Source organism: Macaca fascicularis, chromosome 7, assembly GCF_037993035.2.
Source record: "Macaca fascicularis isolate 582-1 chromosome 7, T2T-MFA8v1.1".
NCBI lineage: Eukaryota > Metazoa > Chordata > Mammalia > Primates > Cercopithecidae > Macaca > Macaca fascicularis.
Genome location: NC_088381.1, coordinates 26,994,428 through 27,019,765, shown reverse-complemented (window position 1 = coordinate 27,019,765; position 25,338 = coordinate 26,994,428). Strand labels below are relative to the sequence as shown.

The window sequence follows — 25,338 nt, the reverse complement described above, 5'->3', positions numbered from 1 at the left end:
ATACACAAGAATATATATGATATATACATAAGCATACATAATTGAATATATTGTCTCTATTATTGTTTTGAATAAACTGTTATGTTAGATCAATTAATAATAAGAAAAAAGTTTTTATTTTACCCTCACTTATTCCTTCTTCAGTGCTCTTTCTTTATGTCGATCCAAGTGTTTGACCTATATCATTTTCCTTCTCTGTAAAGGATTTCTTTTAACATTTTTTTTTTTTTTTTGAGATGGAGTCTTACTCTGTTGCCCAGCCTGGAAGGCAGTGGCATGATCTCGGCTCACTGCAACCTCTGCCTCACGGGTTCAAGCGATTCTCCTGCCTCAGCCTCCCGAGTAGCTGAGATTACAGACCTGCACCACCATGCCAGGCTAATTTTGTATTTTTGGTAGAGACAGGGTTTCACCATGTTGCCAGGTGGTTTTGAACTCCCTACCTCAAGTGATCCACCCGCCTTGGCTTCCCAGAGTAGCTGTGATTACAGGCATGAGCCACCGTGCCCAGCCTCTTTTAACATTTCTTGCAAGGCAGGTCTACTGGCAAAAAATTCCCTTAATGTTTCTTTGTCCAATGACGTCTTTATTTCCCTTCACGTTTGAAGGTTAATGTTACAGGGTACAGAATTCTAGGTTGGTGGTTTTCCTCCCTTTTAACACTTTCAGTATTTTATTCCACTTTCTTCTTGTTTGCATGGTTTCTGAGAAGTTAGATGTAATTCTTATGTCTGCTCCTCTATAGGTGTGCTTTCTGCCCCCAATCTGGCTTCTTTTGGGATTTTTTTCCTTATCTTTGATATTCTGCAGTTTGAAAATGAAATGCCTAGGTGTCATTTTTCTGGTATTTATCTTTCTTGGTGTTCTCTGAGCTTCCTGAATCTGCGGTTTGGTGTATGGCATTAATCTGGGAAAATTCTCAGTCATTACTGTTTCAAATATTTTTTCTGTTCTTTTCTCTTTCTTTTCCTTTTGGTATTTCCATTATACAGATGTTACATCTTTGTAGTTGTCCCACAGTCCTTGGATATTGTTGTGCTTTTTTTTTTTTTTTAAGTCTATTTTCTTTCTTTCTTTCTTTCTTTTTTTTAGTAGAGATCCAGGGACGGGGGCAGGGGCTCTTACTTTGTTGCCCAGGCTGGTCTGGAACTCCTGGGCTCAGGCGATTCTTCCACCTTGGCCTCCCAAAGTGCTGGGATACAGGCGTGAGCCACCATGCCCAGCCAGTCTTTTTCTTTCTTCTTTTCAGTTTTAAAGATTTCTGCTGAGGTTCCTCAAGCTCAGAGATTCTTTCTTCAGCTGTGTGCAGTCTACTAATAAGCCCATCAGAGGCTTTCTTCACGTGTTAGTGTTTTTTTCCTCTAGCAGTTAAAAAAACAAAAACAAAAACAAAAACTAACCACTATACTAACAAGGATACCTCTAGCATTTCTTTCAGTTCATTCTTAGGATTTCCAGGTCTCTGCTTACATTGACCATCTGTTCTTGCATGCTGTCTACTTTATTCATTAGAACCCTTAGTATGTTCATCAGTTTTAAATTCTCAGTCTGGTAATTCCCACACCCCTGCCCTATCTGGTTCTGATACTTAACTGTCTCTTCAAACTGTGTTTTTCGCCTTTTAGTATGCCTTGTAATTTTTTCCTGATAGCCAGTTATGATGAACTGGGTAAGAGAAACTGACGTAAACAGACCTTGATGATGTGGTGGTAAGGCGGAGGGGCAGGGGAAGCGCTGTATAATCCTATGAGTGGGTCTCGGTCTTTTAATGAACTTAAGCCTCCAGACTACGAACTTCACAAGTGCGCCTCAGTCCCTTCACACCTGCTTCGGTGGAACAGGATGGTTATGCGTGGGCTGGAGTTAGGTGTTTTCCTCCCCCCAGGTCAGTTAAGCTCTGATAAAACCCCAGCAGGTTAGGCTCTGGTTGGTCAGTTTCTCCTGTGGGCGGGCGTGAAGAGCCGGGTGCGCCAGTGTATTCCAGAATGGTTCCTTTCCCTTCTTCCTCCTGCCAGAAGTATGAGGAGAGTTGTCTCTCATACTTGCCGTGCGAGTGTGGTTGGGCTCCTGGAGGGAAAACTCACGAAGTAGGGGCCCCCCGTGACTGGATTCTTTGGAGTTTTTAACTCTCAGACTCTTCACTGAGCCTCTAGCAAATTAGTCCATTACAGTCCAGGTTTTCCTACGCAGACCTGTTCCCTCAGAGGTTTCTGCTCGGCAGTGTTGGCTCTGGTAAGTTTGTGATTCTCTGTGTTTGCTGGTCTGTGTTTCCAATTTTGGGGGCAGTGGTTTGTCCTGTGACCTCACCGCTCTTTCAGCTCTACGAAGAGCTGTTTATTTTCCTTTCGGTTAATTCTTTCCTTCCTGAAGGAAAATAACCAAAAGTTTTATTTAGCTTTTAACTTGTTAGGACAGAACGGTTGACTTCCAAGTGTCCTTATGTGTAGAACTGAAAACTAGACGTCTCTCATCATTGCTTTCGGTGTTCAAACTGTTCAAAATTGGCCAGTGGGAGCCCCTTCAAGTTAGCTCCTGGGGTCCCATGAGTTTATTAGGGTATGCTTACAAAAAAAAGTATCATTTTTAGTGCACAGTTCTGTGAATTCTGACAAATGCATGCAGTCATGTCGCCATTACAACCAACATATAAACCATTTCCATCACCTCAAAAAGTTCTCATGCTCCCAACTAATCACTGTCCTTCCCGACCCTAAGCCTATAGAAATTGCTCATCTGATTCCCAACCTTATAATTTTGTGTTTTTCAGAATGTGCTATGTCATACTGTATGTAGCTTTTAGTTTTTCTTTCACTTAGCATGATTCTTTTGAAATACGTGTTGTTGCATGCATTAGTGGTCCCTTTTTTACTGCTGTGTGCTATTCCTTTTTGTGAGTGTACCACAGTTGCACGTCTCCACCAGTTGATGGACATTTGGGTTGTTTACAGTTTTGAGTAGTTAGGAATACAGCTTCTACAAACACTAGCAGATAGCTTGTTATGTGGGCCTAAGTCTTCATTTCTCTTGGGGTGATACCCAGGTATAGAATTGCTGGATCACATGGCATTCCCTTAGTTTTTTGAAAACAGGGTATTTTGCTTTCTGGCACAAGAATGTCTCGATCTCAGTAATTTCCCAGCCTCAGACCTACATCAGCCATTTTTCCAAAATGAACATATTTTTTTTTTTTTAAAGCTTCTGAGTAACTGATGTGAGCCTAGATTTACAAACTTAGGATCTATGTAACAATACAGAATGTGAAAGATTTTCACAAAATGTTCTTATTAAAACATTATATTAAAACGTTAAAAAAAAAAACCTCAGAGCTTGAAAACAACATTGCCAAGACTACCTGTGCCGAAATCAAGATAAGGAAAAGCTGAGCCAGCTTGGTTAGAATAAACAGGTTCAGTTGGAGCAAAAGCCTCAGGAATTATCAATGTGGTTTCCACTTCCCCCAATGCTGAGAGCCTTGGTTATCCCTTTCTTTTTGCCCTACTAGATTCAAGTTTAGCTTGAATCTTTACTATCTCACTCCCTGATTCAACTTCCAGTCTCATTTTGGTGAGGTTTGTGGATGTGGTATTTAAATAGATAAGAGAAAAGTAATTTATAAGTCTGTACCAAATAATCTTTCCAAGAAATTACTTTTTTTTTTTTTTTTTTGAGATGGAGTCTCGCTCTGTCGCCCAGGCTGGAGTGCAGTGGTGTGATCTCAGCTCACTGTAACCTCCACCTCCCAGGTTCAAGTGATTCTCCGACCTCAGCCTCCTGAGTACCTGGGATTACAGGCATCCACCATCATGCCCGGCTAATTTTTTCGCATTTTCAGTAGAGACGAGGTTTCACCATGTTGGCCAGACTGGTTCTAACTCCTGACCTCAAGTGATCCACCCACTTCAGCCTCCCAAAGTGCTAAGATTACAGGCGTGAGCCACCACACCAGGCCAGAGATTACTTTTTTTTAGAGATAGGGTCTCACTCCGTCACCCAGGCTGGAGTGCAGTGGCTCGATCATGACTCCCTCAGCCTCCCTATGCTCAGGTGATCCTCCTACCTTAGCCTCCTGAGTAGCTGGGACTACAGGTGAGAATTCTATGTAGAGACAGGGTTTTGCCTTGTTACTCAGGCTGATCTCAAACTCCTAGGCTCAAGGGATATGCCCGCCTTGGCCTCCCAACATTGTGGGATTACAGGCATGAGCCACTGTGCCCAGCCAAGAAATTACTTTTAAGATACTTGGAATTTGTCATGTAGACAAATGAGTGGTTCACAAGCTTACTTTGTATTTTACACATTATCCCTGCAGGTTTGACATTCAGGGTACAACGAAAAGGAAGCTGAGAACGGATATTCATTACCCACTCACTAATTTGGACCTCACTCCTTATATTTGCCCAATTTTCCGGAAATATCCTAAATACAATCTCTGTGCAGTGGTGGTGAGTAAAAACAAACTGGTAAAAGTAACCCAATTTTGGCCGGGCGTGGTGGCTCACGCCTATAATCCCAGCATTTTCGGAGGCTGAAGCAGGCGGATCACGAGGTCGGGAGATCTAGACCATCCTGGCTAACACAGTGAGACCTCATCTCTACTAAAAATACAAAAAAAAAAAATTAGCTGGGCGTGGTGGCGGGCACCAGTAGTCCCAGCTACTTGGGAGGCTGAGGTAGAAGAATGGTGTGAACCCGGGAGGCAGAGCTTGCAGTGAGCCGAGATCGCTCCACTGCACTCCAGCCTAGGCAACAGAGCGAAACTCCGTCTCAAAAAAAAAAGTAACCCAATTGTAAAGAAAACTCTAGAATTATCTGCTCGAATCCCTGTTTCTCCTGTCTCTCCCTGACTTCTTTTATGCCCTACTTTAAAAATATAGAGACCAGGAAACTCTCCACTTTGACCTAGACAAGTAGAGGAACAAAGAAATAAAATATACTGTTCACTGCCTCTTTATTTTCTCTCCACTCAGTGGCTATTTTAGATCTAAGGATACTTGCAAATTGTGCTCCTAGAGGCAGCAGGAGAAGTTGGTTCCAGTAGCTTAACATTGCTTTTGAGACAGGGCCTTGCTCTGTTGCCCAGGCTGGAGTGCTGTCGGTGGCGCAATCACAGCTCACTGCAGCCTCCAACTCAGTGATCCTCCCCGAGTAGCTGAGACTACAGGCATGTGCATTTACAAGCAGCCGAGACTACACGCATGAAAATACAGGCATTTTTTTTTTCTTTTAAAGTAGAGATGAGGTCTCACTATGCTGCCCATGCTGGTCTTGACCTCCTGGGCTCAAGGGACCCTCCCACCCTGGCCCCTTAAAGTGCTGGGATTACAAGCATCAGCCACCAGGCCCAGCCTTTGATAGCTTTATGTTGAATAACCATGAACCACTTTGTGGCCAAAGCCGCAAAACAGTAGGTACATACTAGCCACAAGATTCAATGCCTGTATACAGCCAGGCCTAGAAAAACTCTGGGGTCCCCATGGTTCTAAGTCAACTATGATCAATGAAGATTTCCTGAAGGAAAGAAAGCATGGAGTATAATTTAGACCAAATCACCGGAATTCACATCAACCATCCCCAAGTAGCAAGCCTCTCTGGGTTTCTGTTCTGGATCACGGTGTTAAAGATCTGTCTCAGAACATACTCATATTTCAAATTGTACCTGGAGGCCCAGTTGTGTCTACATCAAATGGTTGAGACGCCCGCTGGAGCCCAGTATGATTCACGAGAGTCCACCGAAGTCTCATTTGCCTCTTCAGCTTATTGTTGAATTAGTGTCTTCGAAAATGTGAATCCCACTGGTCTTCCTCATTAGCAGCTCTCGGAACCGTACCTCCACACTTGAACAAAATTATCAGCTCAGTATTTTGTGTGTTCACTTCGAGCCTCGATATTCTCCTTTCCAATTTATCCTGCTCCCAAATATGGTTTTTCTTCTCTCACTTCCTTGCTTGGGAATCTAGAGTGGCATTCTCTTCTCTATTATATCAAATGCAGACTCTGATGTAGATTCCCAAACAGTGCAGGAACTGCCTCCTTTATACTTTACTATTTTTATTTCTCATATAGATGTTTCTGCTTTAAGAAAATCCAAATGACAAAAGTCTGAATTTAATATAAAAATTGTAATTATTGCTGGGCTCACTGGCTGCCTCTTGTATTAATAATTCCAGCAATTATGGTGGCTGAGGTGGAAGGATTGTTTGGGGACAGGAGTTAGAGTCTATGGTGAGCTATGATTGCTCCTCTGCACTCCAGCCTGGGTGACAGGGCAAGACTCCATCTCTTTAAAAAAAAAAAAAGTATGTGCATTATGGAAATATATATGTTTATATAAAACATCACCCCAAACCTCCTATAAATTCTTAGTCCTAGGCCAGGCACAGTGGCTCACGCCTGTAATCCCTGCACTTTGGGAGGCTGAGGTAGGAGGATCGCTTGAGTCCCGGAATTCAAGCCAGCAGCCCTGGCAGCATGGAAAAACTCCATCTCTTAAAAAACAAAAAACAAAACAACAACAATAAAAACTTAGTTATTTTAGTAGTCAAACTATTATTGGTTGATTAAGCGGCCAAAAGTTGGTTTTGAAAGAGAACTATATTTAGAATTTGCTGCAAATTGATTCATCAGAGATAAAAACTAAGCATCTGTGAGGCTGGGCATGGTGGCTCACATCTATAATCCCAGCACTTTGGGAGGCTGAGGTGGGCAGATCACCTGAGGTCAGGAGTTTGAGACCAGTCTTGCAAACATGGTGAAACCCCATCTCTACTAAAAATGGAAAAAAATTAGCTGGGTGTGGTGGTGGGTGCCTGTAATCCCAGCTACTCGGGAGGCTGAGGCAGGAGAATTGCTTGAACTTGGGAGGCAGAGGTTGCAGTGAGCGAGATTGGGCCACTGCACTCTAGCTTGAGCGAGTGAGACTTGGTCTCAAAAAAATAAAATAAAATAAAATAAAATAAAATAAAATAAAAAACTAAGCATCTTTGAAATTGTGATGTATGACAGTAGGACTAAAACCATCCAGAGCTTTGCTACTTAAAGTGTAGCCCTCAGGAGAACCATAGCATTGGCACCACTTGTTAGAAATAAAAAATCTCAGGCCAGGCGTGGTGGCTCACACCTGTAATCCCAGCACTTTGGGAGGCTGAGGTGGGCGGATCACGAGGTCAGGAGATTGAGACCAGCCTGGCCAACATGGTGAAACCCCATCTCTACTAAAAATACAAAAAAAAAAAAAAAAATTAGCCGGGTGTGGTGGCATCCGCCTGTATTCCCAGCTACTCGGGAGGCTGAGGCAGGAGAATCACTTGAACCCGGGAGGCGGAGGTTGCAGTGAGCTGAGATTGCACCACTGTACTCCAGCCTGGACGACAGAGAGAGACTCCATCTCAGAAAAAAGAGAAAAAAAGAATCTCAGGCCCTATCTCAGGCTCACTGAATTAGAATCTGCATTTTAATATCCCTGTGTGGTTTCTGTGCATAATGAAGTTTAAGCAGCATACATCTCTAGACTAGAAGGGAAGGATTCCCCTGTGCCATCCTTGAAAGAGATTTATCCAGCCTTTGCATGAGCCCTTGAATAGTTTACTGCTTTGCGAGACAAGCTCTTTATTTGCTAGATTCTTTGTTAGATTTATTTTATGAACACTTACATAGCATTTGTTATGTATCAGGCGCTGTTCTAGGCACTTTACAAATAAGCATTTAATCCTTATTCTAGCCTTTGAGGTAGGCACTCTGTATTATTCCCATTTTACAGAATGGGAAACAGGCACAGAGAGGTTAAATGATTTGCCCCAAATCATTCTGCCTACAAAGAGCAGAGCCAAGACCGGAACCCAGGCAGGCTGGCTCCAAACCGTCTTGCTCTCATCTCTGACGCTGTGCTGCCTCTGATTGTTAAGCATGTCTCTATACTGAGCCCAAATCTACCTTCCTCCTTGTAGAGTCTTCCCATTTGTCCTCATTCTGTCCTCTGAAGCAGTGATAGCAATATGTGTGTGGCTTACAGTTAACAAATGCTTGTACATATGCATTAGCAAAGCAAAATACCTTTTTTTCTTATACGTGTTCCTTCAAATATTTGAAAATGGCAATCATATGCTAACAATATCTAACTCCTTCAACCCTCCTCAAATCATTGGTTTCTAGAAAGAGTGTTTTTTAAAATGATGAAATACTTTAGGCACAGAAGTCTGAACGGAATAAGTAGTCATGCTATTTGCCACCTAGGTAAAGAAATAAAACATAGGCCAGGAGCAGTGGCTCACGCCTGTAGTCCCAGCACTTCGGGAGGCCGAGGCAGGAGGATTGCTTGAGCTCAAGAGTTGGAGACCAGCCTGGGCAACATGGTGAAACCCCATCTCTACAAAAAAATTAAAAAGTTAGCTGAGCGTGGTGGTACATACCTGTGGTCCTAGCTACTCAAGGGGCTGAGGTGGGAGGATCACTTGAGCCGGGGAGGTTGAGGCTGCAGCAAGCTGAGATAGTGCCGTTGCACTCCAGCCTAAGCAACAGAGGGAAACTCTGCCTAAAATAAAATAATAATATAATACTGTAGATAAAAGCCCCCTGTGTATCTTTAATGATCTCACTCCCTTCCATTTCCTGATGTAACCATTACCCGAATTCGGTGTATATTATTCCCATGCATTCTTTTCCACAAATGTTTGCATTCTCTGTTTTGCATATTCTCTATATCTGGTATCATACTGAACATATTCTTCTATAGATGCTTTTTCTCTTCAATATTATCTTTAATGATATTAATCCATCAATACATTAGCTTTTTAATTTATTAATATTTTAATTGATAAATCAAAATTTTATACATTAATGGGGTACAATGTCATGTTTTGAGAGATTATGTATCTATATACATGCACGCACACACACACACACACAATGTGGAATGATTAAATCAAGCTAACATATTTCTCACCTCACTTATTTTTTGTGGTGAGGCATTTGAAATTTGCTCAGCTATTTTGAAATACACGATACCTTTTATTTACGACAGTCACTCTGCCATGCAATAGGTGTCAGATCTCCTCACTGAAACTTTATACCCTTTGACCAAAAACTCCTCATTCCTCACTCCCCTCCCCAGCCTGTGGTAACCACCTCTACTCTCTACTTCGATGAGTTCAATTTTTTTTAGATTCCACACGTAAGTGAAATCGTGCAGTATTTGTCTTTCTGTGCCTGGCTTATTTCACTTAGCATAGTGTCCTCCAGTTCCATCCATGCTGTTGCAAATGGCAGAATTTCCTTTTTAATGGCTGAATAGTGTTCCAGATATATCACATTTTCTTTATTCATTTATCCACTGACAGATGCTTAGTTTGATTCCATATCTTGGCTTTTGTGAATAATACTGCAATGAGCATGGGCGTGTAGATATCCCTTCAACGCATTGATTTCAATTCCTGTGGATGTATATCCAGAAGTCAGATTGCTGGTAGTAGGGTTTTTTGTTGTTGTTTTTAAAGACTGGGTTTTGCTCTTGTCACCCAGGCTGGAGTACAGTGGCACAATCATGGCTCACTGCAGCCTTGAACTCCCAGGCTCAAGCGATCCTCCCACTTCAGCCTCCCAAGTATCTGAGACTACAGGCATGTGTTCCCACACCTGGCCTGGTTTTAGTTTTTCAAATCTTTATACCATTTTCCATAATAACAGTACTAATTTACATTCCCACCAGCAAAGTACAGGATTCCTTTATCTCCACATCTTTGCCAGCACTTGTTACCTTTCATCTTTGTGATAATAGCCATTCTAACAGGTGTGGGGTCATCACTCATTGTGGTTTTAGTTTCTTTTTCCTTAACGCGTAATGATGTTGAACATTTTTGTCATGAACCCACTGGACATTTGTATGTCTTGAGAAATATCTGTTCTGGTTCTTTGTCCATTTTAAAATCAGGTTATTTGTTTTCTTGCTAATGAGTTGAGTTCTTATATATTTTAGATATTAACTGCTTATCAGATGTATGGTTTGCAAATATTTTCACCTATTTGTGTTATCTCTCCCCTTAGTTAATTGTTTCCTTTGCTGTGCAGAAGCTTTCACATTTGATGCAATTCCCTTTGTCTATTTTTGCTTTTATTGCCTGTGCTTTCAGGGTCACATTCAAAATAATCATTGCTCGGCCAGCGTTGTGGAGCTTCTCCAGGTTTACTTATAGTTGTTTCATAGTTTCAGGTCTTATGTTGAAGTCTTTAATCCATTTTGAGCTGGTTTTTGTTTATGATATGAGATAAGGATCCACTTTGATTCTTCTGCCTGTGAATATCCAGTTTTCCTGACACTATTTATTTACTGTCCTTTCCCTATTTTATGTTCTTGGCACCTTTGTGGAAAATCATTTGACCATAAATGCCTGGGTTTATTTCTGAGCATTCCATCCTGTTCCACTGGTCTACAGGTCGGTTTTTATGCCAGAACATGCAGTTTTGATTATAACAGCTTTATGTAACAACATATTTTGAGATCAGGGAGTGCGATGCCTCCAGCTTTGTTCTTTTGGCCTGATTGTTTTGGCAATTTGGGGGTCTTTTGTCATTTCATATAAATTTAAGGATTTTTTTCTATTTCTGTAAAAAATTTCATTGGAAGTTTCATAGGGATTGCATTGAATCTGTAGATTGCTTTACATAATATGGACATTTTAGCAATGTTAATTTTTCAAATCCAAGAATACAGGATATCTTTTCATTTATTTGTATTTTCTTCAGTTTCTTTCTTGGATATGTAGAGTCTTCAGTATCTTTCACCTCCTTGGTTAAATTTACACCTAAGTAGTTTTTGTTGTTTTTGCTGTTGCAAATGGGATTATTTTCTTAATTTCTTTTTTGGATAGTTTGTCATTAATGTATAGAAATGCCACTGTGGCCGGATACAGTGGCTTATACCTGTAATCCCAGTTCTTTGGGAGGCTGAGGTGGGAGGATTGCTTGAGTCTGGGAGTTCAAGACCAGCCTGGACAACATAGGGCGACCCTGTCTCTACATAAAATTTTAAAAAATAGCCAAGTATAGTGGTGCACACCTGCTACTCCAGAGGCTGATGTGGAAGGATCGCTTGAGCCCAGGAGGTTGAAGCTGCAGTGAGCTGTGATTATGCCACTGCACTCCAGCCTGGGTGACAGAGCAAGACCCCATCTCACCAAAAAAAAAAAGAAGTGCTACTGATTTTTATATGTTGATTCTGTATCCTGAAACTTTATTGAATTCATTTCAGTTCTAACAGTTTTTTTTGGTGGAGTTTTTAGGGTTTTCTCTATATAAGATCATGTCCTCAGCAAACAGAGAATTTCACTTTTTCTTTTTCTATTGGCATGCCTTTCATTTCTTTCTCTTGCCTAATTGCGCTGGCTAGGAATTCCAGTACCGTGCTGAAAAGAAGTGGTGAGTGGCTGGATGTGGTGGCTCACTCCTGTAATCCCAGCACTTTGGGAGGCTGAGGCAGGCAGATCACTTGAGGTTAGGAGTTTGAGAACAACCTGGACAACATGGTGAAAACTTGTCATTACTAAAAATACAATAAAATTAGCCTAGCATGGTGGCACACACCTGTAGCCCCAGCTATTCAGGAGGCTGAGGCAGAAGAATTGCTTGAACCCGGGAGGCGGAAGTCTGCACCATTGCACTCCACCTGGGTGACAGAGTGAGACTCTGTCTCAAAAAATAAAATGAAATAAAAAATATGATGTTGAACTAGATCTGCTAGTATTTTGTTGAGGATTTTTGCATCTATGTTCATCAGGGCTATTGCCTTGTAATTTTCTTTTCTTGTACTGTCCTTGTCTGGCTTTAGTATCAGGGTATTATTGGCCTCATAAAATGAGTTTAGAGGTATTCTCTCTGGTTCAATTTATTGGAAGGGTTTGAGAAGGATTGATACTAGTTCTTTTTTAAATGTTGGGTAGAATTCAGCTGTAAAGTCGTCTGATCCTGAGCTTTTCTCTGATGGGAGACTTTATTACTAATTCAATTTCCTTGTTATTGATATATTCTGCAACCTTCTCCTGGGCTCAACTGATCCTTCCACCTCAGCTTTCCTAGTAGCTGGGACTATAGGCACATGCCATCATGCCTGGCTAATTTTTGTATCTTTTGTAGAGATGGGGTCTCACTATATTGCCCAGGCTGGTCTCAAACTCCTGGGCTCAATCAAGCAGCCCACTTGGCCTTCCAGAGTGTTGGGATTACAGGCATGAGCCACCGCGCCTGGCCTTTTCAGATTTCCTGTTTCTCCATAGTTCAATTTTAGTAGGTTGTATGTACCTAGCAGTTTATGCATTTCTTCTAGGCTATCCAAATTTGTTGGTGTATAATTGTTTATAGTAGTTTCTTAGGATCCTTTATATTTGTGTTATCAATTATAATGTGTCCTCTTGTTTCTGCTGTCTTTTGAGATGGAATCTTGGTCTATTGCCCAGGCTGGAGTGCAGTGGCACGATCTCGGCTCACTGCAATCTCTGCCTCCTGGATTCAAGTGATTCTCCTGCCTCAGCCTCCCAAGTAGCTAGAACTACAGGTGTGTGCCACTATGCCCAGCTAATGTTTTTATTTTTAGTACGGATGGAGTTTCACTGTGTTGGTTAGGCTGGTCTTGAACTCCTGACCTCAAGTGATCCACCTGCCTCGGCTTCCCAAAGTGCTGGATTACAGGCATGAGCCATTGCACTCGGCTTCATTTCTGATTTTGAGTTGTCTTTTTTTCTTAGTCTAGCTAATAGTTTGTCAATTTTGTTTATCTTTAAAAAAAAAAAAAAACTCTTAGCTTCATTGATTTTGTTGTTGTTTTTCTAGTCCTTGTTTATTTCTGCTTTGACCTTTGTTATTTCCCTCCTTCTGCTAATTTTGGCCTTCGTCTGTTGTTCTTTCTCTAGTGCCTTGACATGTAGTGTTAGATTGTTGAGATCTTCTTTTTCTGAAATTGTTTTTAAAATTAATACATAATAATTGTACATACAAGGTACATGTGGTATTTTCATACATGTATACAATATGTACTGATCAAATTGGGGTATTTTAGCTGGGCACGGTGGCTCACGCCTATAATCCCAGCACTTTGAGAGGTCAAGGCTAGTGGATCACCTGAGGTCAGGAGTTCAAGACTAGCTTGGCCATCGTGGTGAAACCCCATCTCTACTAAAAATACAAAAATTTGCTGAGCTTGGTGGCGTGTGCCTGTAGTCCCAGCTGCTCGGGAGGCTGAGGCAGGAGAATCACTTGCACCAGGGAGTTGGAGGTTGCAGTGAGCTGAGATAGTGCCATTGTACTCCAGCCTAGGCAACAGAGCAAAACTCCATCTTAAAACAAAGAACCAGATTGGGGTATTTAAGGTTTCCATCACCTCAAACCTTTATCATTTCTTTGAGTTGGAAGTATTTCCAATCTTCTAGCTATTTTGAAATATGCAAATAATATGCAGTTATCATTAACTATAGTCACTATTATGCTGTCAAACACTAGAACTTATTCCTTCTATCCATGTTTGTGTCTATTAACCAGCCTCTCTCTTTATCCTCCCCAAGTCCTTTCCAGCCTCTGGTAACTATCTCTACCTCCATGAGATAAACTTTTTTTAGCCCTCACATATGAGTGAGAACATGCAACGTTTGTCTTTCTGTGCCTGGCTTTCACTTAACATAATGACCTTCAGTTCCATCCATGGTACTGCAAATGATGAGATTTCATTCTTTTTAGGAATGAAGAATATTCCTTTTTTTTTTTTTTTCTGGGAAGAGACAGAGTCAGCCAGGCGCAGTGGCTCACACCTGTAATCCCAGCACTTTGTGGGGCCAAGGCAGCAGATCACTTGAGCCCAAGAGTTTGAGACCAGGCTGAGCAACATAGTGACACCCCATCTCTACAAAAAATACAAACATTAGCTGGGTATTGTGGCACATGCCTGTAGTCCCAGCCCCTAAGGAGGCTGAGGTGGGAAGATCACTTGAGCCCAGAAAGGTTGAGGCTGCAGTGAGCCGAGATCATGCCACTGCATTTCAGTCTGGGTGACAAAGGGAAACCCTATCGCAAAAAAAAAAAAAAAAAAAAAGACAGGGTCTCTCTCTGTCACCCAAGGCTAGAGTGCAGTGGTAAAATCATGGCTCATTACAACCTCAAATTCCTGGGCTTAAGAGATCCTCCCACCTCAGCTTCCCGAGTAGCTAGGACTACAGGTATGCACCACCATGCCCAACTAAATTTTTAATTCTTTTTTGTAGAGACAGAATTGCACTATGTTGCCCAAGCTGGTCTCCAATTACTGGCCTCAAGTTATCCTTCTGTCTTGACCTTCCAAAAATGTTGGGATTACAGGCACAAGCAGCTATACTATGACCAGCTCGTATCTTGGCTGTCGTGAATAGTGCGGCAGTAAACATGGGGGTGCAGGTATCCCTTTGATATGATTTTCTTTCCCTCGGATAAATGCCCAATAGTGGATTGCTGGATCATGTAATAGTTCTGTTTTTAGTTCTCTGAGGAATCTCCGTGATGGTTTTCCATAACGGTTGTACTAATTTACATTCCCACCAACAGCATATAAGAGTTCCCTTTTCTCTGTATCCTTGCCAGCATTTGTTATTTTGTATCTTTTTGCATTCTAACTGAGGTAAGATGATATTTCAGGGTGGTTTTGATTTGCATTTGTTAGACGATTAGTGATGTTGAACATTTTTTCATATAGCTATTGGCTATTTGTCATCTTTTGAGAAATGTGTATTCATGTCCATTGTGCACTTTTGTGTTGTGTTGTGTTGTGTTGTATTGTATTGTATTGTATTGTATTTTTTTGAGATGGAGTCTCGCTCTGTTGCCCACGCTGGAGTGCAGTGGCATGATCTCAGCTCACTGCAGCCTCTGCTTCCCAGGTTCAAGTGATTCTCCCACCTCAGCCTCCCGAGTAGCTGGGACTACAGGGGTGTGCCACCATGCCTGGCTACTTTTTGCATTTTTAGTAGAGATGAGATTTCACATGCTGCCCAGGCTGGTCTTGAACTTCTGACCTCAAGTGGTTCGCCCACCTCTGCCTCCCAAAGTGCTGGGATTACAAGTGTGAACCACCACGCCTGGCCCTTTGCCCACTTTTTAATGGGATTATTTCTTTTTTTGTTGTTGTTCAATTGTTTGAATTCCTTGTATATTCTGGATATTAGTGCCTTATCAAATGAATAGTTTGCAAGTATTTTTTCCCCATTTTACATGTTGTCTCTTCATTCTGTTGAATGTTTTCTTTGCTATGCAGAAGCTTTTTAGTTTAACATAGTCCCATTTGTCTATTTTTCGTTTTGTTGCCTGTGCTTTTAAGGCCTTAGCCATAAAATCTTTGCTTAGATCAATATCCTGAAACATTTTCTCTGTGTTATCTTCTAGTAGTTTTATAGTTTCAGGTCTTATGTTTAAGTCATTAATCCAGTTTGAGTTGATTTTTTTGTTTTAATGTGGTGAGAGATGGGGGTCTGGTTTTATTCTTCTGCAGATGGATACCAGTTTTTCCAGTACAATTTATTGAAACAGGTGTCCTTTCCCCACTGTATGTTCTTGGCACCTTTTGAAAAATCAGTTGGCTGTAAATGCATGTATTTATTTCCGGGTTTTCTATTCTGTTCCATTGGCCTGTGTGTCTTGTTTTTATGCCAATACCATACTGTTTTGGTTACTATAGTTTTATAGTGTATTTTAAAGTCAGGTAATGTGATGCCTTTCTTCTTTTCTGATATAGATGTTTATTGCTATAAATTTCCCCCTTAGAACTGCTTTTGTTGGCTGGGTGTGATGACTCACGTCAGTAATCCCAGCACTTTGGGGGGCCAAGGCTTGAGCCCAGAGACCAGCCATGGTGAAACCCTGTCTCTACAAAAATTGAAAAAGTTACCCAGGCATAGTGGCACATGCCTGTAGTTGCAGCTACTTGGGAGGATGAGATGGGAGGATTACTTGAACCCAGGAGGTTGAGGCTGCAGTGAGCCGTGATCATGCCACTGTACTCCAGCCTGGGTGACAGTGAGACTAGGTCTCAAAAGAAAAAACAAACAAAAAAACTGCTTTTGCTGCATATCATGAGTTTTTGTATGTTGTGTCTCCATTTTCATGTGTGTCAAGGTATTTTATGATTTCCTTTTTGATTTATTTTTGGACCCGTTGGTGATTCAGGAGTATACTGTTTAATTTCCACATATTTATGAATTTTCCATGATTTCCCCATTATTGATTTCTGGTTTCATGCCATTGTGATTGGAAAAGGTACCTAATATGATTTCAATCCTTTTACTTTTTTTTTTTTTTGAGATGGAGTTTTGCTCTTGTTGCCTAGGCTGGAGTCCAATGGTGTGATCTTTGCTAACTTTAACTTCTGCCTCCCAGGTTCAAGCAATTCTCCTGCCTCAGCCTCCCGAGTAGCTGGGATTACAGGCATCCATCATCACACCTAGCTAATTTTTTGTATTTTTAGTAAAGATGGAGTTTCACCATGTTGGCCAGGCTGGTCTCTAACTTCTGACCTCAAGTGAACCACCCGCCTTAGCCTCCCAAAGTGCTGGGATTACAGGTATGAGCCACCGCGCCTGGCCTCCTCTTACATTTTTAAAGTCTTATTATATGACCTCTAACATATGATCCTGGAGAATGTTCTGCATGTGCTTGAGAATAATGTTTATTCTGTTGCTGTTAGATGGAATGTTCTGTATATGCCAGATCTGTTTAGTCTGAGTGTAATTCAAGTCCAATATTTCTGTATTTTTTGTCTAGATAATGTGTTCATTGCTGCAAGTGGGGTATTGAAGTCCCCTACTGTTACTGCATTTCAGTCTCTCCCCTCATATTAGTAATTGCTTTATATGTTTAGGTGCTCTAACATTAGGTGCATGCATATGTATTTATAATAGTTAGATCCTCCTGATGAATTGACCATTTTATCACTATACAATGACCTTCTTTGTCTCAGTTTACAGTTTTTGACTTAGTCTGTTTTGTCTAGTTATAGCTACCACTCTAGCTCTCTTTTGGTTTCCATTTACCTAGAATATCTGTTTCTATTTCTTCACTTTCAGTCTATATGTATCCCTACTGCCTCTTGTAGCTAGTATATTGTTGGGTCTGTTTCTTGTTTGTTTTTGAGTTGGAGTCTTTCTCTGTCACCCAGGCTGGAGTGCAGTGGCGTGATCTTGGCTCACTGCAACCTCTGCCTCCTAGGTTTAAGCAATTCTCCTGCCTCAGCCTCCCAAGTAGCTGGGATTACAGGTGCCCACCACCACGCTTGGCTAATTTTTGTATTTTTAGTAGAGACGATGTTTCACCATGTTGACTAGTCTGGTCTTGATTTCCTGACCTCGTGATCCACCTGCTTTGGCCTCCCAAAGGGCTGGGATTACAGGCATGAGCCACTGCATCCGGCATGTTTTTTTGTTTATTTTTTTATCCATTTACACTTAAGATAATAATTGATATTTGCTACTGCCATTTTGTAATTAGTTTTCTGGTTATTTTTTAGAGCCTTTGTTTCTTCCTCTCTTGCTGTCTTCCTTTGTGATTTGATGGTTTTCTGTGGTGGTATGATTTGAATCCTTTCTTTTTAGGTTTTTGCTTTGTGGTTACCATGGGGATAACATAAAACGTCTTTTACTTATTACAGGCTATTTTAAGCTGATAACAACTTAACATTTTAATAGCAATCAAAAACTATACTTTTACTCCCCCTCAATATTTTATGATTTGATGTCAAAATTTACATTTCTGTAATTTGATTGATACATTAGCTTTAGTACACTCATTTTAACTGCCTTTATTAATCCATTGTAACTATCTATCATTTCTTCTGTTGCTGGGCAGTGAGGTTATATCAAATACTTTGCTTTTAGAAACAATACTGTAGAATGCATTGACACACACTTAACACGTAAATTTGTTTTTGTGTATGTGTATGCATGTGTATGTTTTACCAGACAAGAGAACTACAGTCCGAAATCTCTCCTTTAATCTATTAATGTAGTAAGTTACATCAACTGATTTATTCCTTAATTTTGTTTTTGCTAAAGGTGTTTAAATATATATATATATACACACACACACACACATATGTATTTTACATCTATTATCACAACTGAGAGAGTAACCTATAATTCTCTTAGACTGCCCTTTTCTGTTTTGGGTATCAGTCTTATTAGAATAAGCCTCATGGGCTGGGCACAGTGGTTCACGCCTGTAATCCCAGCACTCTGGGAGACTGAGGCGGGCGGATCATCTGAGATCAGGAGTTCGAGACCAGCCTGGCCAACATAGTGAAACCCCGTCTCTACTAAAAATACAAAAATTAGCCAGGCATGGTTGCACACGCCTATAATCTCAGCTACTCGGGAGGCTGAGGCAGGAGAATGGCGTGAACTCAGGAGGCAGAGGTTGCAGTGAGCTGAGATCATGCCACTGCACTCTAGCCTGGGCGACAGAGCGAGATTCTGTCTCAACAACAACAACAACAACAACAACAACAACAAAACATGAGGCTCATAAAGTGAGTTTGTCACTCTTTTTTCTGGCACAGATTGTATAAAATAAAAATCTGTTTCTTGAAAATCTGTTAGAATTAAGCAGGAAAACCATCTGGTCTTGGAATTTCGTTTTTCTTGGTGGGTAGATTTTAAAATGCTGACTTAGGCTGTTTTAGCCATTATAGGTCTAGTCAGGGTTTCTATTTCTTCATTGTTTTTTTAAAAATGCTTTTTTCCTTTTTTTTTTTTTTTTTTTTTTTTTTTTTTGAGACTGTGTCTCTTCTCTGTTTCCTAGGCTGATGTGTAGTGGTGCACAATCTCGGCTCATTGCAACCTCTGCCTCCTGAGCTCAAGTGATTCTCCCATCTCAGCCTCCTGAGTGATTGGGACTACAGGCAAATGCCATCATGCCCAGCTAATTAAAAAAAAAAATTTGTAGGCCAGGGATGGTGGCTCACGCCTGTAATCCCAGCACTTTGGGAGGCTGAGGCAGGCGGATCATGAGGTCAGGAGATGGAGACCATCCTGGCCAATGTGGTGAAACCCTATGTCTACTAAAAATAAAAAAATTAGCTGGGTGTGGTGGCATGCACCTGTAATCTCAGCTACTTGGGAGGCTGAGGCAGGAGAATCACTTAAACCCAGGAGGCGGAGGTTGCAGTGAGCCGAGATCTCGCCACTGCACTCCAGCCTGGCAACACAGTGAGACTCCGTCTCAAAAAAAAAAAAAAAAAATTGTAGAGACAGGGTTTCTCCATGTTGCTCAGGCTGCTGTGGAACTCCTGGGCTTAAGCAGTTGGCCTGCCTCAGCCTCTCAAAGTGCTGAGAATACAGGTGTGAGACACTGCCCCCAACCAAAAATAACCTTTATTGAAGTGAACATATATACAGAAAAGTACACAAACCACGAGGATAAAACTTGATGGATTTTCAAGTGAACATACCCATGTAACCAGCAGAACAGAGTTGAAACGGAATGTTACCAGCACCCTATCTGCACTTGTACCTGCCTTTGAGTCTGGAAAACCACTGACTTCTGTCAGGACAGATTTATAGATTTTTGCCTGATTTTATGCTTCATATAAATGGAATTGTATAGTATATCCTTTTTTGTGTCTGGCTCCTTTCATTCAAAATTATGTAACATTCATCCATATTGTTGTATGTATTGTAATTTATTCATTCTCATTGCTGTATAGTATTCCATTGTATGAAAATACTACAATTTAGTAATTCATTGTACCATTTAGGAACTTTTGGGTAATTAATAGCTTTTGACTATTGCAAAGAGGATTGCTATAAACATTCTTGTTTTTTTGGGGAACATAATGTACACAATTCTTTTGACTACATACCTAGGAGTGAAACTCCTGGTTCAAAAAGATGCATATGTCTGGCTTTAGTACATACTGCTCAGTAGCTTTCCAAAGCGACGGTACCAGTTCATACCCCCACCAGCAATGACTGGAAGTTTCAGTTGCCTTAAATCCTTGTTAGCATTTGGTAGTCTTTTGTCCATTTTGTTTTGGCCCTTCTGGTTGCCCATATAGTAGAATGGCATTGTGGTTTAAATATCTACTTAAATTCATGTATTTTCTTTTGTGAAATGCCTAAACAAGTCTTTTGCTCTTTTTCCTATTCTGTGGCCTTTTTCTTATGGAATTGTAGTTCTTTTTAAATCTTGGGTGTACATTTTTAAATTACCGTCTGTGGCTTGATTCTGCACTCTTTTTTTTGAGACGGAGTTTCGCTCTTTTCTCAAACTCATGACCTCAGGTGATCCCCCTCCTTCAGCCTCCCAAAGTGCTGGGATTACAGGTGTGAGTTGCCGTGCCCAGCTTACTTTTTCATGAAATATTTTAAAGATATATCCATATTGTTGCATGTGGTTATAATTTCACTAGCCTATGATGTACATTGTTTGAATATATCATAAAGTATCCATTTTCTTATTGATTGACATTTCATTGTTTCCAGATTTTTGCTGGCACGAACGACATTATGGGGACATCCCTGCATGTATATGTGTGTAAGAGTTTCTCTCATGTATATACTTAGGAGTGAGGTCGCTTAGATCATAAAGTATGTGCATGTTTAACTTTCTAAGTAATGTTGTTTTCAAAGTGATTATACCAATACTTACCCCTACCAGGATCATCAGACTTCTTAACTTTTGCCATCTAATGGATATAAAATTATCTCATTTTAGTCTTTCCTATTCTATGAAATATTTGTCTTTTGCACATTTTTACAAACTGGGTTATTTTTCTTATCGATTGGAAGGAGTCCTTTACATGTTCTAGATCCTGTCTTGTTATATGTTATATGTGTTAGAAATAACTTCTCTCAGTTTTTGGTTTGTTATACGTGATCTTTTTGTTTCCCAATTTTATTAAAAAGAAGTTCTTAGAGATAATTCACGTACCACAAAATTCAGCTTAAATGTGTTCAGTTGTGTTTTTTGTTGTTTTTGTTTTGTTTGTTTCTGAGACAGAGTCTGGCTCTGTCACCCGGGCTGGAGTGCAGTGGTGTGAACTTGGCTCACTGCAACCTCTGCCTCCTGGTTTCAAATGATTCTCATGTCTCAGCCTCCCGAGTAGCTGGGATTACAGGTGCACCACCATGCCTGGCTAATTTTTAAAAATATTTTTAGTAGAGATGTGGTTTCACCATGTTGGCCAGACTGGTCTGGAACTCCTGACCTCAAGTGATCTGCCCATCTCTGTCTTCCAACGTGCTGGGATTACAGGTGTGAGCCACTGTGCCTGGCCAGTTCAGTGGTTTTTAGTACATTCACAGAGTTGTGCAGTTATCACCACAATCCAGTTTTAGAACATTTTCGGTATCCCCAAAAGAAACCCTGTAACCCGTTCCTTCTCCCATAGTCCATGGCAACTACTAGCCTTATCTCTCGCACACTCTCTCTTTGTGTGTGTGTGTGTGTGTGTGTGTGTGTGTATATATATATATGGACTCTTTTTTTTTTTTTTAAAGTCTTGCTCTGTTGCCCAGGCTGAAGTGCAGTGGCACGACTTCAGCTCACTTCCGCCTCCCAGGTTCAAGGGATTCTCCTGCCTTAGCCTCCCGAGTAGCTTGGATTACAGGTGTATTTTTGTATTTTTAGTAGAAGTGGGGTTTCACCATGTTGGCCAGGCTGGTCTTAAACTCCTGATCTCAAGTGGTGCACCCACCTTGGCCTCCCAAAGTGCTGGGATTACAGGCATGAACCACTGCTCCTGGCCTCTACTTTATATTTCTTTTTTTTGAGATGGAGTCTCCCTCTGTCGCCCAGGCTGGAGTGCAGTGGCCGGATCTCAGCTCACTGCAAGTTCCGCCTCCCGGGTTTACGTTCTCCTGCCTCAGCCTCCCAAGTAGCTGGAACTACAGGCGCCTGCCACCTCGCCCAGCTAGTTTTTTTTGTATTTTTTTAGTAGAGACAGGATTTCACCGTGTTAGCCAGGATGGTCTCGATCTCCTGACCTCGTGATCTGCCCGTCTCGGCCTCCCAAAGTGCTGGGATTACAGGCTTGAGTCACCGCGCCCGGCCTACTTTATATTTCTATAGATTTGCCTATCCTGCGTATTTTTAAAATTTTATTTATTTTATTTTTTGAGGCAGTATCTTACTCTGCTGCTCAGGCTGGAGTGCAATGGTGCAATCTCAGCTCACTGCAGCCTCAACCTCCCGGGCTCAAGTGATCTTCCCTCCTCCTTCCCTCGAGTAGCTGGGACCACAGGTGTGCACCATCACGCCCCAATAATTTTTGCATATTTTGGTCGAGATGGGGTTTTGCCATATTGCCTAGGCTGGTCTCAAACTCCAGACATCAAGCAATCCACCTGCCTCGGCTCCCCCAGGTGCTGGGATTACAGGCGTGAGCCACAGTGCCTGGCCTATTCTGGGTATTTTAATAAACAGAATCATAGAATATATGACCTTCTGTTTTTATCTCCTTTTATTCAGCATAATGTTTTGAGGTTTCATTCATGTCATAGCATGTATCTGTACTTCATTCCTTTTAATTGCCAAATAATACTCCATTGTATAGGATATACCACATTTCCTTTATCCAACCAATGATGGACATTTGGCTTGTTTCCACTTTTGGCTGTTGTAAGTAATGCTGCTATGAACATTTATATACAGGATTCTCTGTAAACATGTTTTCATTTCTCTTGGGTATATACCAAAGTGTGAAATTTCTGCGTCATATGGTAACTCTGTTTAATCTTTTGAGAAACTGCCAAATTGTTTTCCAAAGTGGCAGCAGCATTTTCCGTCCCCACCAGCAATGTCTGAGGTTCCAGTTTCCCCACATCCTCAACTAGACTTGTTATTGTCTCTCATTTTTTATTCCATCCCATACAAAGTAGGTATGAAGTGGTAAGTCATGGTTTTGAGTTGCATTTTCCTAATGACTAATGATGTGGAACATCTTTTCAAGTGCTCTCTCTCAAGTTTTTAAAATAAAAATTTGCAAACATTCAGAAAATCTGAAAGAATTGTACAGAGAACATTGGTGTACATCATCTGGGTGCGGTGGCTCACGCCTGTAATCCCAGCACTTTGGGAGGCCGAGGCAGGCGGATCACGAGGTCAGGACATCAAGACCATCCTGGCTAACATGGTGAAACCCTGTCTCTAGTAAAAATACAAAAAAATTAGCCGGGCGTGGTGGCGGGCGCCTGTAGTCTCAGTTACTTGGGAGGCTGAGGCAGGAGAATGGCGTGAACCCGGGAGGCGGAGCTTGCAATGAACTGAGATCGTGCCACTGCACTCCAGCCTGGGCGACAGAGCGAGACTCCGTCTCAAAAAAAAAAAACAAAACAAAACCAAAAAACAAAACATTGGTGTACATTTCAGCTGGATTCAATTATCAACATTAAGCAGTGTATACATTTGTATTACTTGTACTTTCTCTGTATATATATATATATGTGCACATCTATACACATGTATATCTAACTTTTTGCCGAATTATTTAAATCTTATGACACTTTGTAGATCAACTTACATCTCTTAACCACATTCTTCTACATACCCACAATAGCAGAATTATATGTAAGAAAATTTAAAATTTCATCACTTATATTCATAGATTCATATTCAAATGTCAATTGTCACAAGGTTTTTTTTTTTTTGTAACTTTTTTTTTCAAAGACCAGAATCCATCCAAAATTCACAAACTGCATTTGGTTGTTGTATCTTTTAGTAATTGCTGACAATCAAGTTTTAATTTGGTTGGAACATCAATCTTTTCTAGTTAGTCCTTTTCTGTGTCTCATTTAAGAAATCCTTTCCAACCCTGCAATTACAAAGATATTTACCTATATGTCTTCCAAAAATTTAAATTGTTTTGCACTTCTGACAAAAATGTAGTATAAATTAGGGATTCAATTTCATTTTTCTCCATATGAACAACCAAATGTCTCAGCCTCCTCTTTTCCTCAGTAACATATAATGCTGGCTTTCCTATGCTGTATGTGTGTGTTGGTCAACTTGTTCACATTTGGGCTAATTCCATACTGTATTAATTACAGCTCTAAAATACATATTAAATTTATTAATTTAATATTAATTGAATGCTTAATTTAGTTTATGAATATTAATTATAGCTATAGCTTTGAAATAAATATTGATATCTGGCAGAGCAAGAACCATCATTATTCCCTAAGTCATTACCATCACAACTTTATTCTTATTCTTCAGGAGTATTTTGATTATTCCTGGCCCTTGTCAATTTCTGTAAAAAATATAGGTGTGAGCCATGTATTTCTTTTCAGTCATTTTGGTAACTTATTCTCCAGATATTTGTCTGTTTCATCTAAGGTCTCAGTTGGCTGGCATCAAGTTTTTAGGGTATTAACAATAAATTTATTCTGGATCTGTAGCTATTACATGTTTTTTCATTTTTAATTTTATCATTGACTTGTCTCTTTTTTTTTTTTTTTGAGACGGAGTCTCGCTCTGTTGCCCAGGCTGGAGTGTAGTGGCGCCATCTCAGCTCACTGCAAGCTCCACCTCCCAGGTTTACGCCATTCTCCTGCCTCAGCCTCCCGAGTAACTGGGACTACAGGCGCCTGCCACCACGCCCGGCTAATTGTTTTTTGTATTTTGAGTAGAGACGGGGTTTCACCATGTTAGCCAGGATGGTCTCGATCTCCTGACCTCGTGATCCGCCTGCCTCGGCCTCCCAAAGTGCTGGGATTACAGGCATGAGCCACGGTGCCCGGCCTGTACTTTTTTTTTTATAGAGGGGGGCTTCGCCATGTTGCCCAAGCTGGTTTCAAACTCCTGGACTCAGGTGATCCATCTGCCTTGGCCTCCCAAAGTGCAAGGATTATAGGCATGAACCACTGCAGCAGGCTAACGTCCAAAGTATTTTGTCTTAAAAGATCAACTTTTACTTTTTTTTTAATGGGTTACTCCTCTTACAGTGTTACCTCTTCCCTCTACTCCATTCGGGTTTAATCTGTTATGTTTTAATGTTTTAAACTGAGTGTTCAGTTTATTAACACTCAGTCTATCCTTTAAGATACAAGCATTTAAAACTACAAATGTCTATTTGCCACTTTCTCTGCCTGTCTTTTTTTAATTATAGAATATTTCAAACATATACAAAATTGGACAGCATAACAAACCCCCATGCATCCATCAGCTAGCTTGCGAAGCAAGAGATTTGAATATAAAATAAATGATCAATTCATCTTAATACTGACCCACTCCCTTCTTGGCACCATATTAATTTTGAGACATTCTCAGACATCAGTGCATCCCATGTTTTGATATAATATTTTCATTACTATTTACTTATAAGTGTTTTATAATTTCTTATTTACAAAG

General features: G+C 40.7%; 1 protein-coding gene across 1 annotated transcript in view; it reads left to right on the top strand.

The window, feature by feature from the left end:
• The window catches only part of USP50 (ubiquitin specific peptidase 50), a 47,903-nt gene that overhangs the window by 12,128 nt on the left and 10,437 nt on the right, over nt 1–25,338 (top strand). The window contains exon 6 of the mRNA XM_045395446.3: nt 4,310–4,442. Coding sequence (XP_045251381.2) covers nt 4,310–4,442 — 133 coding nt within the window. The remainder of the gene's footprint in view (nt 1–4,309; nt 4,443–25,338) is intronic.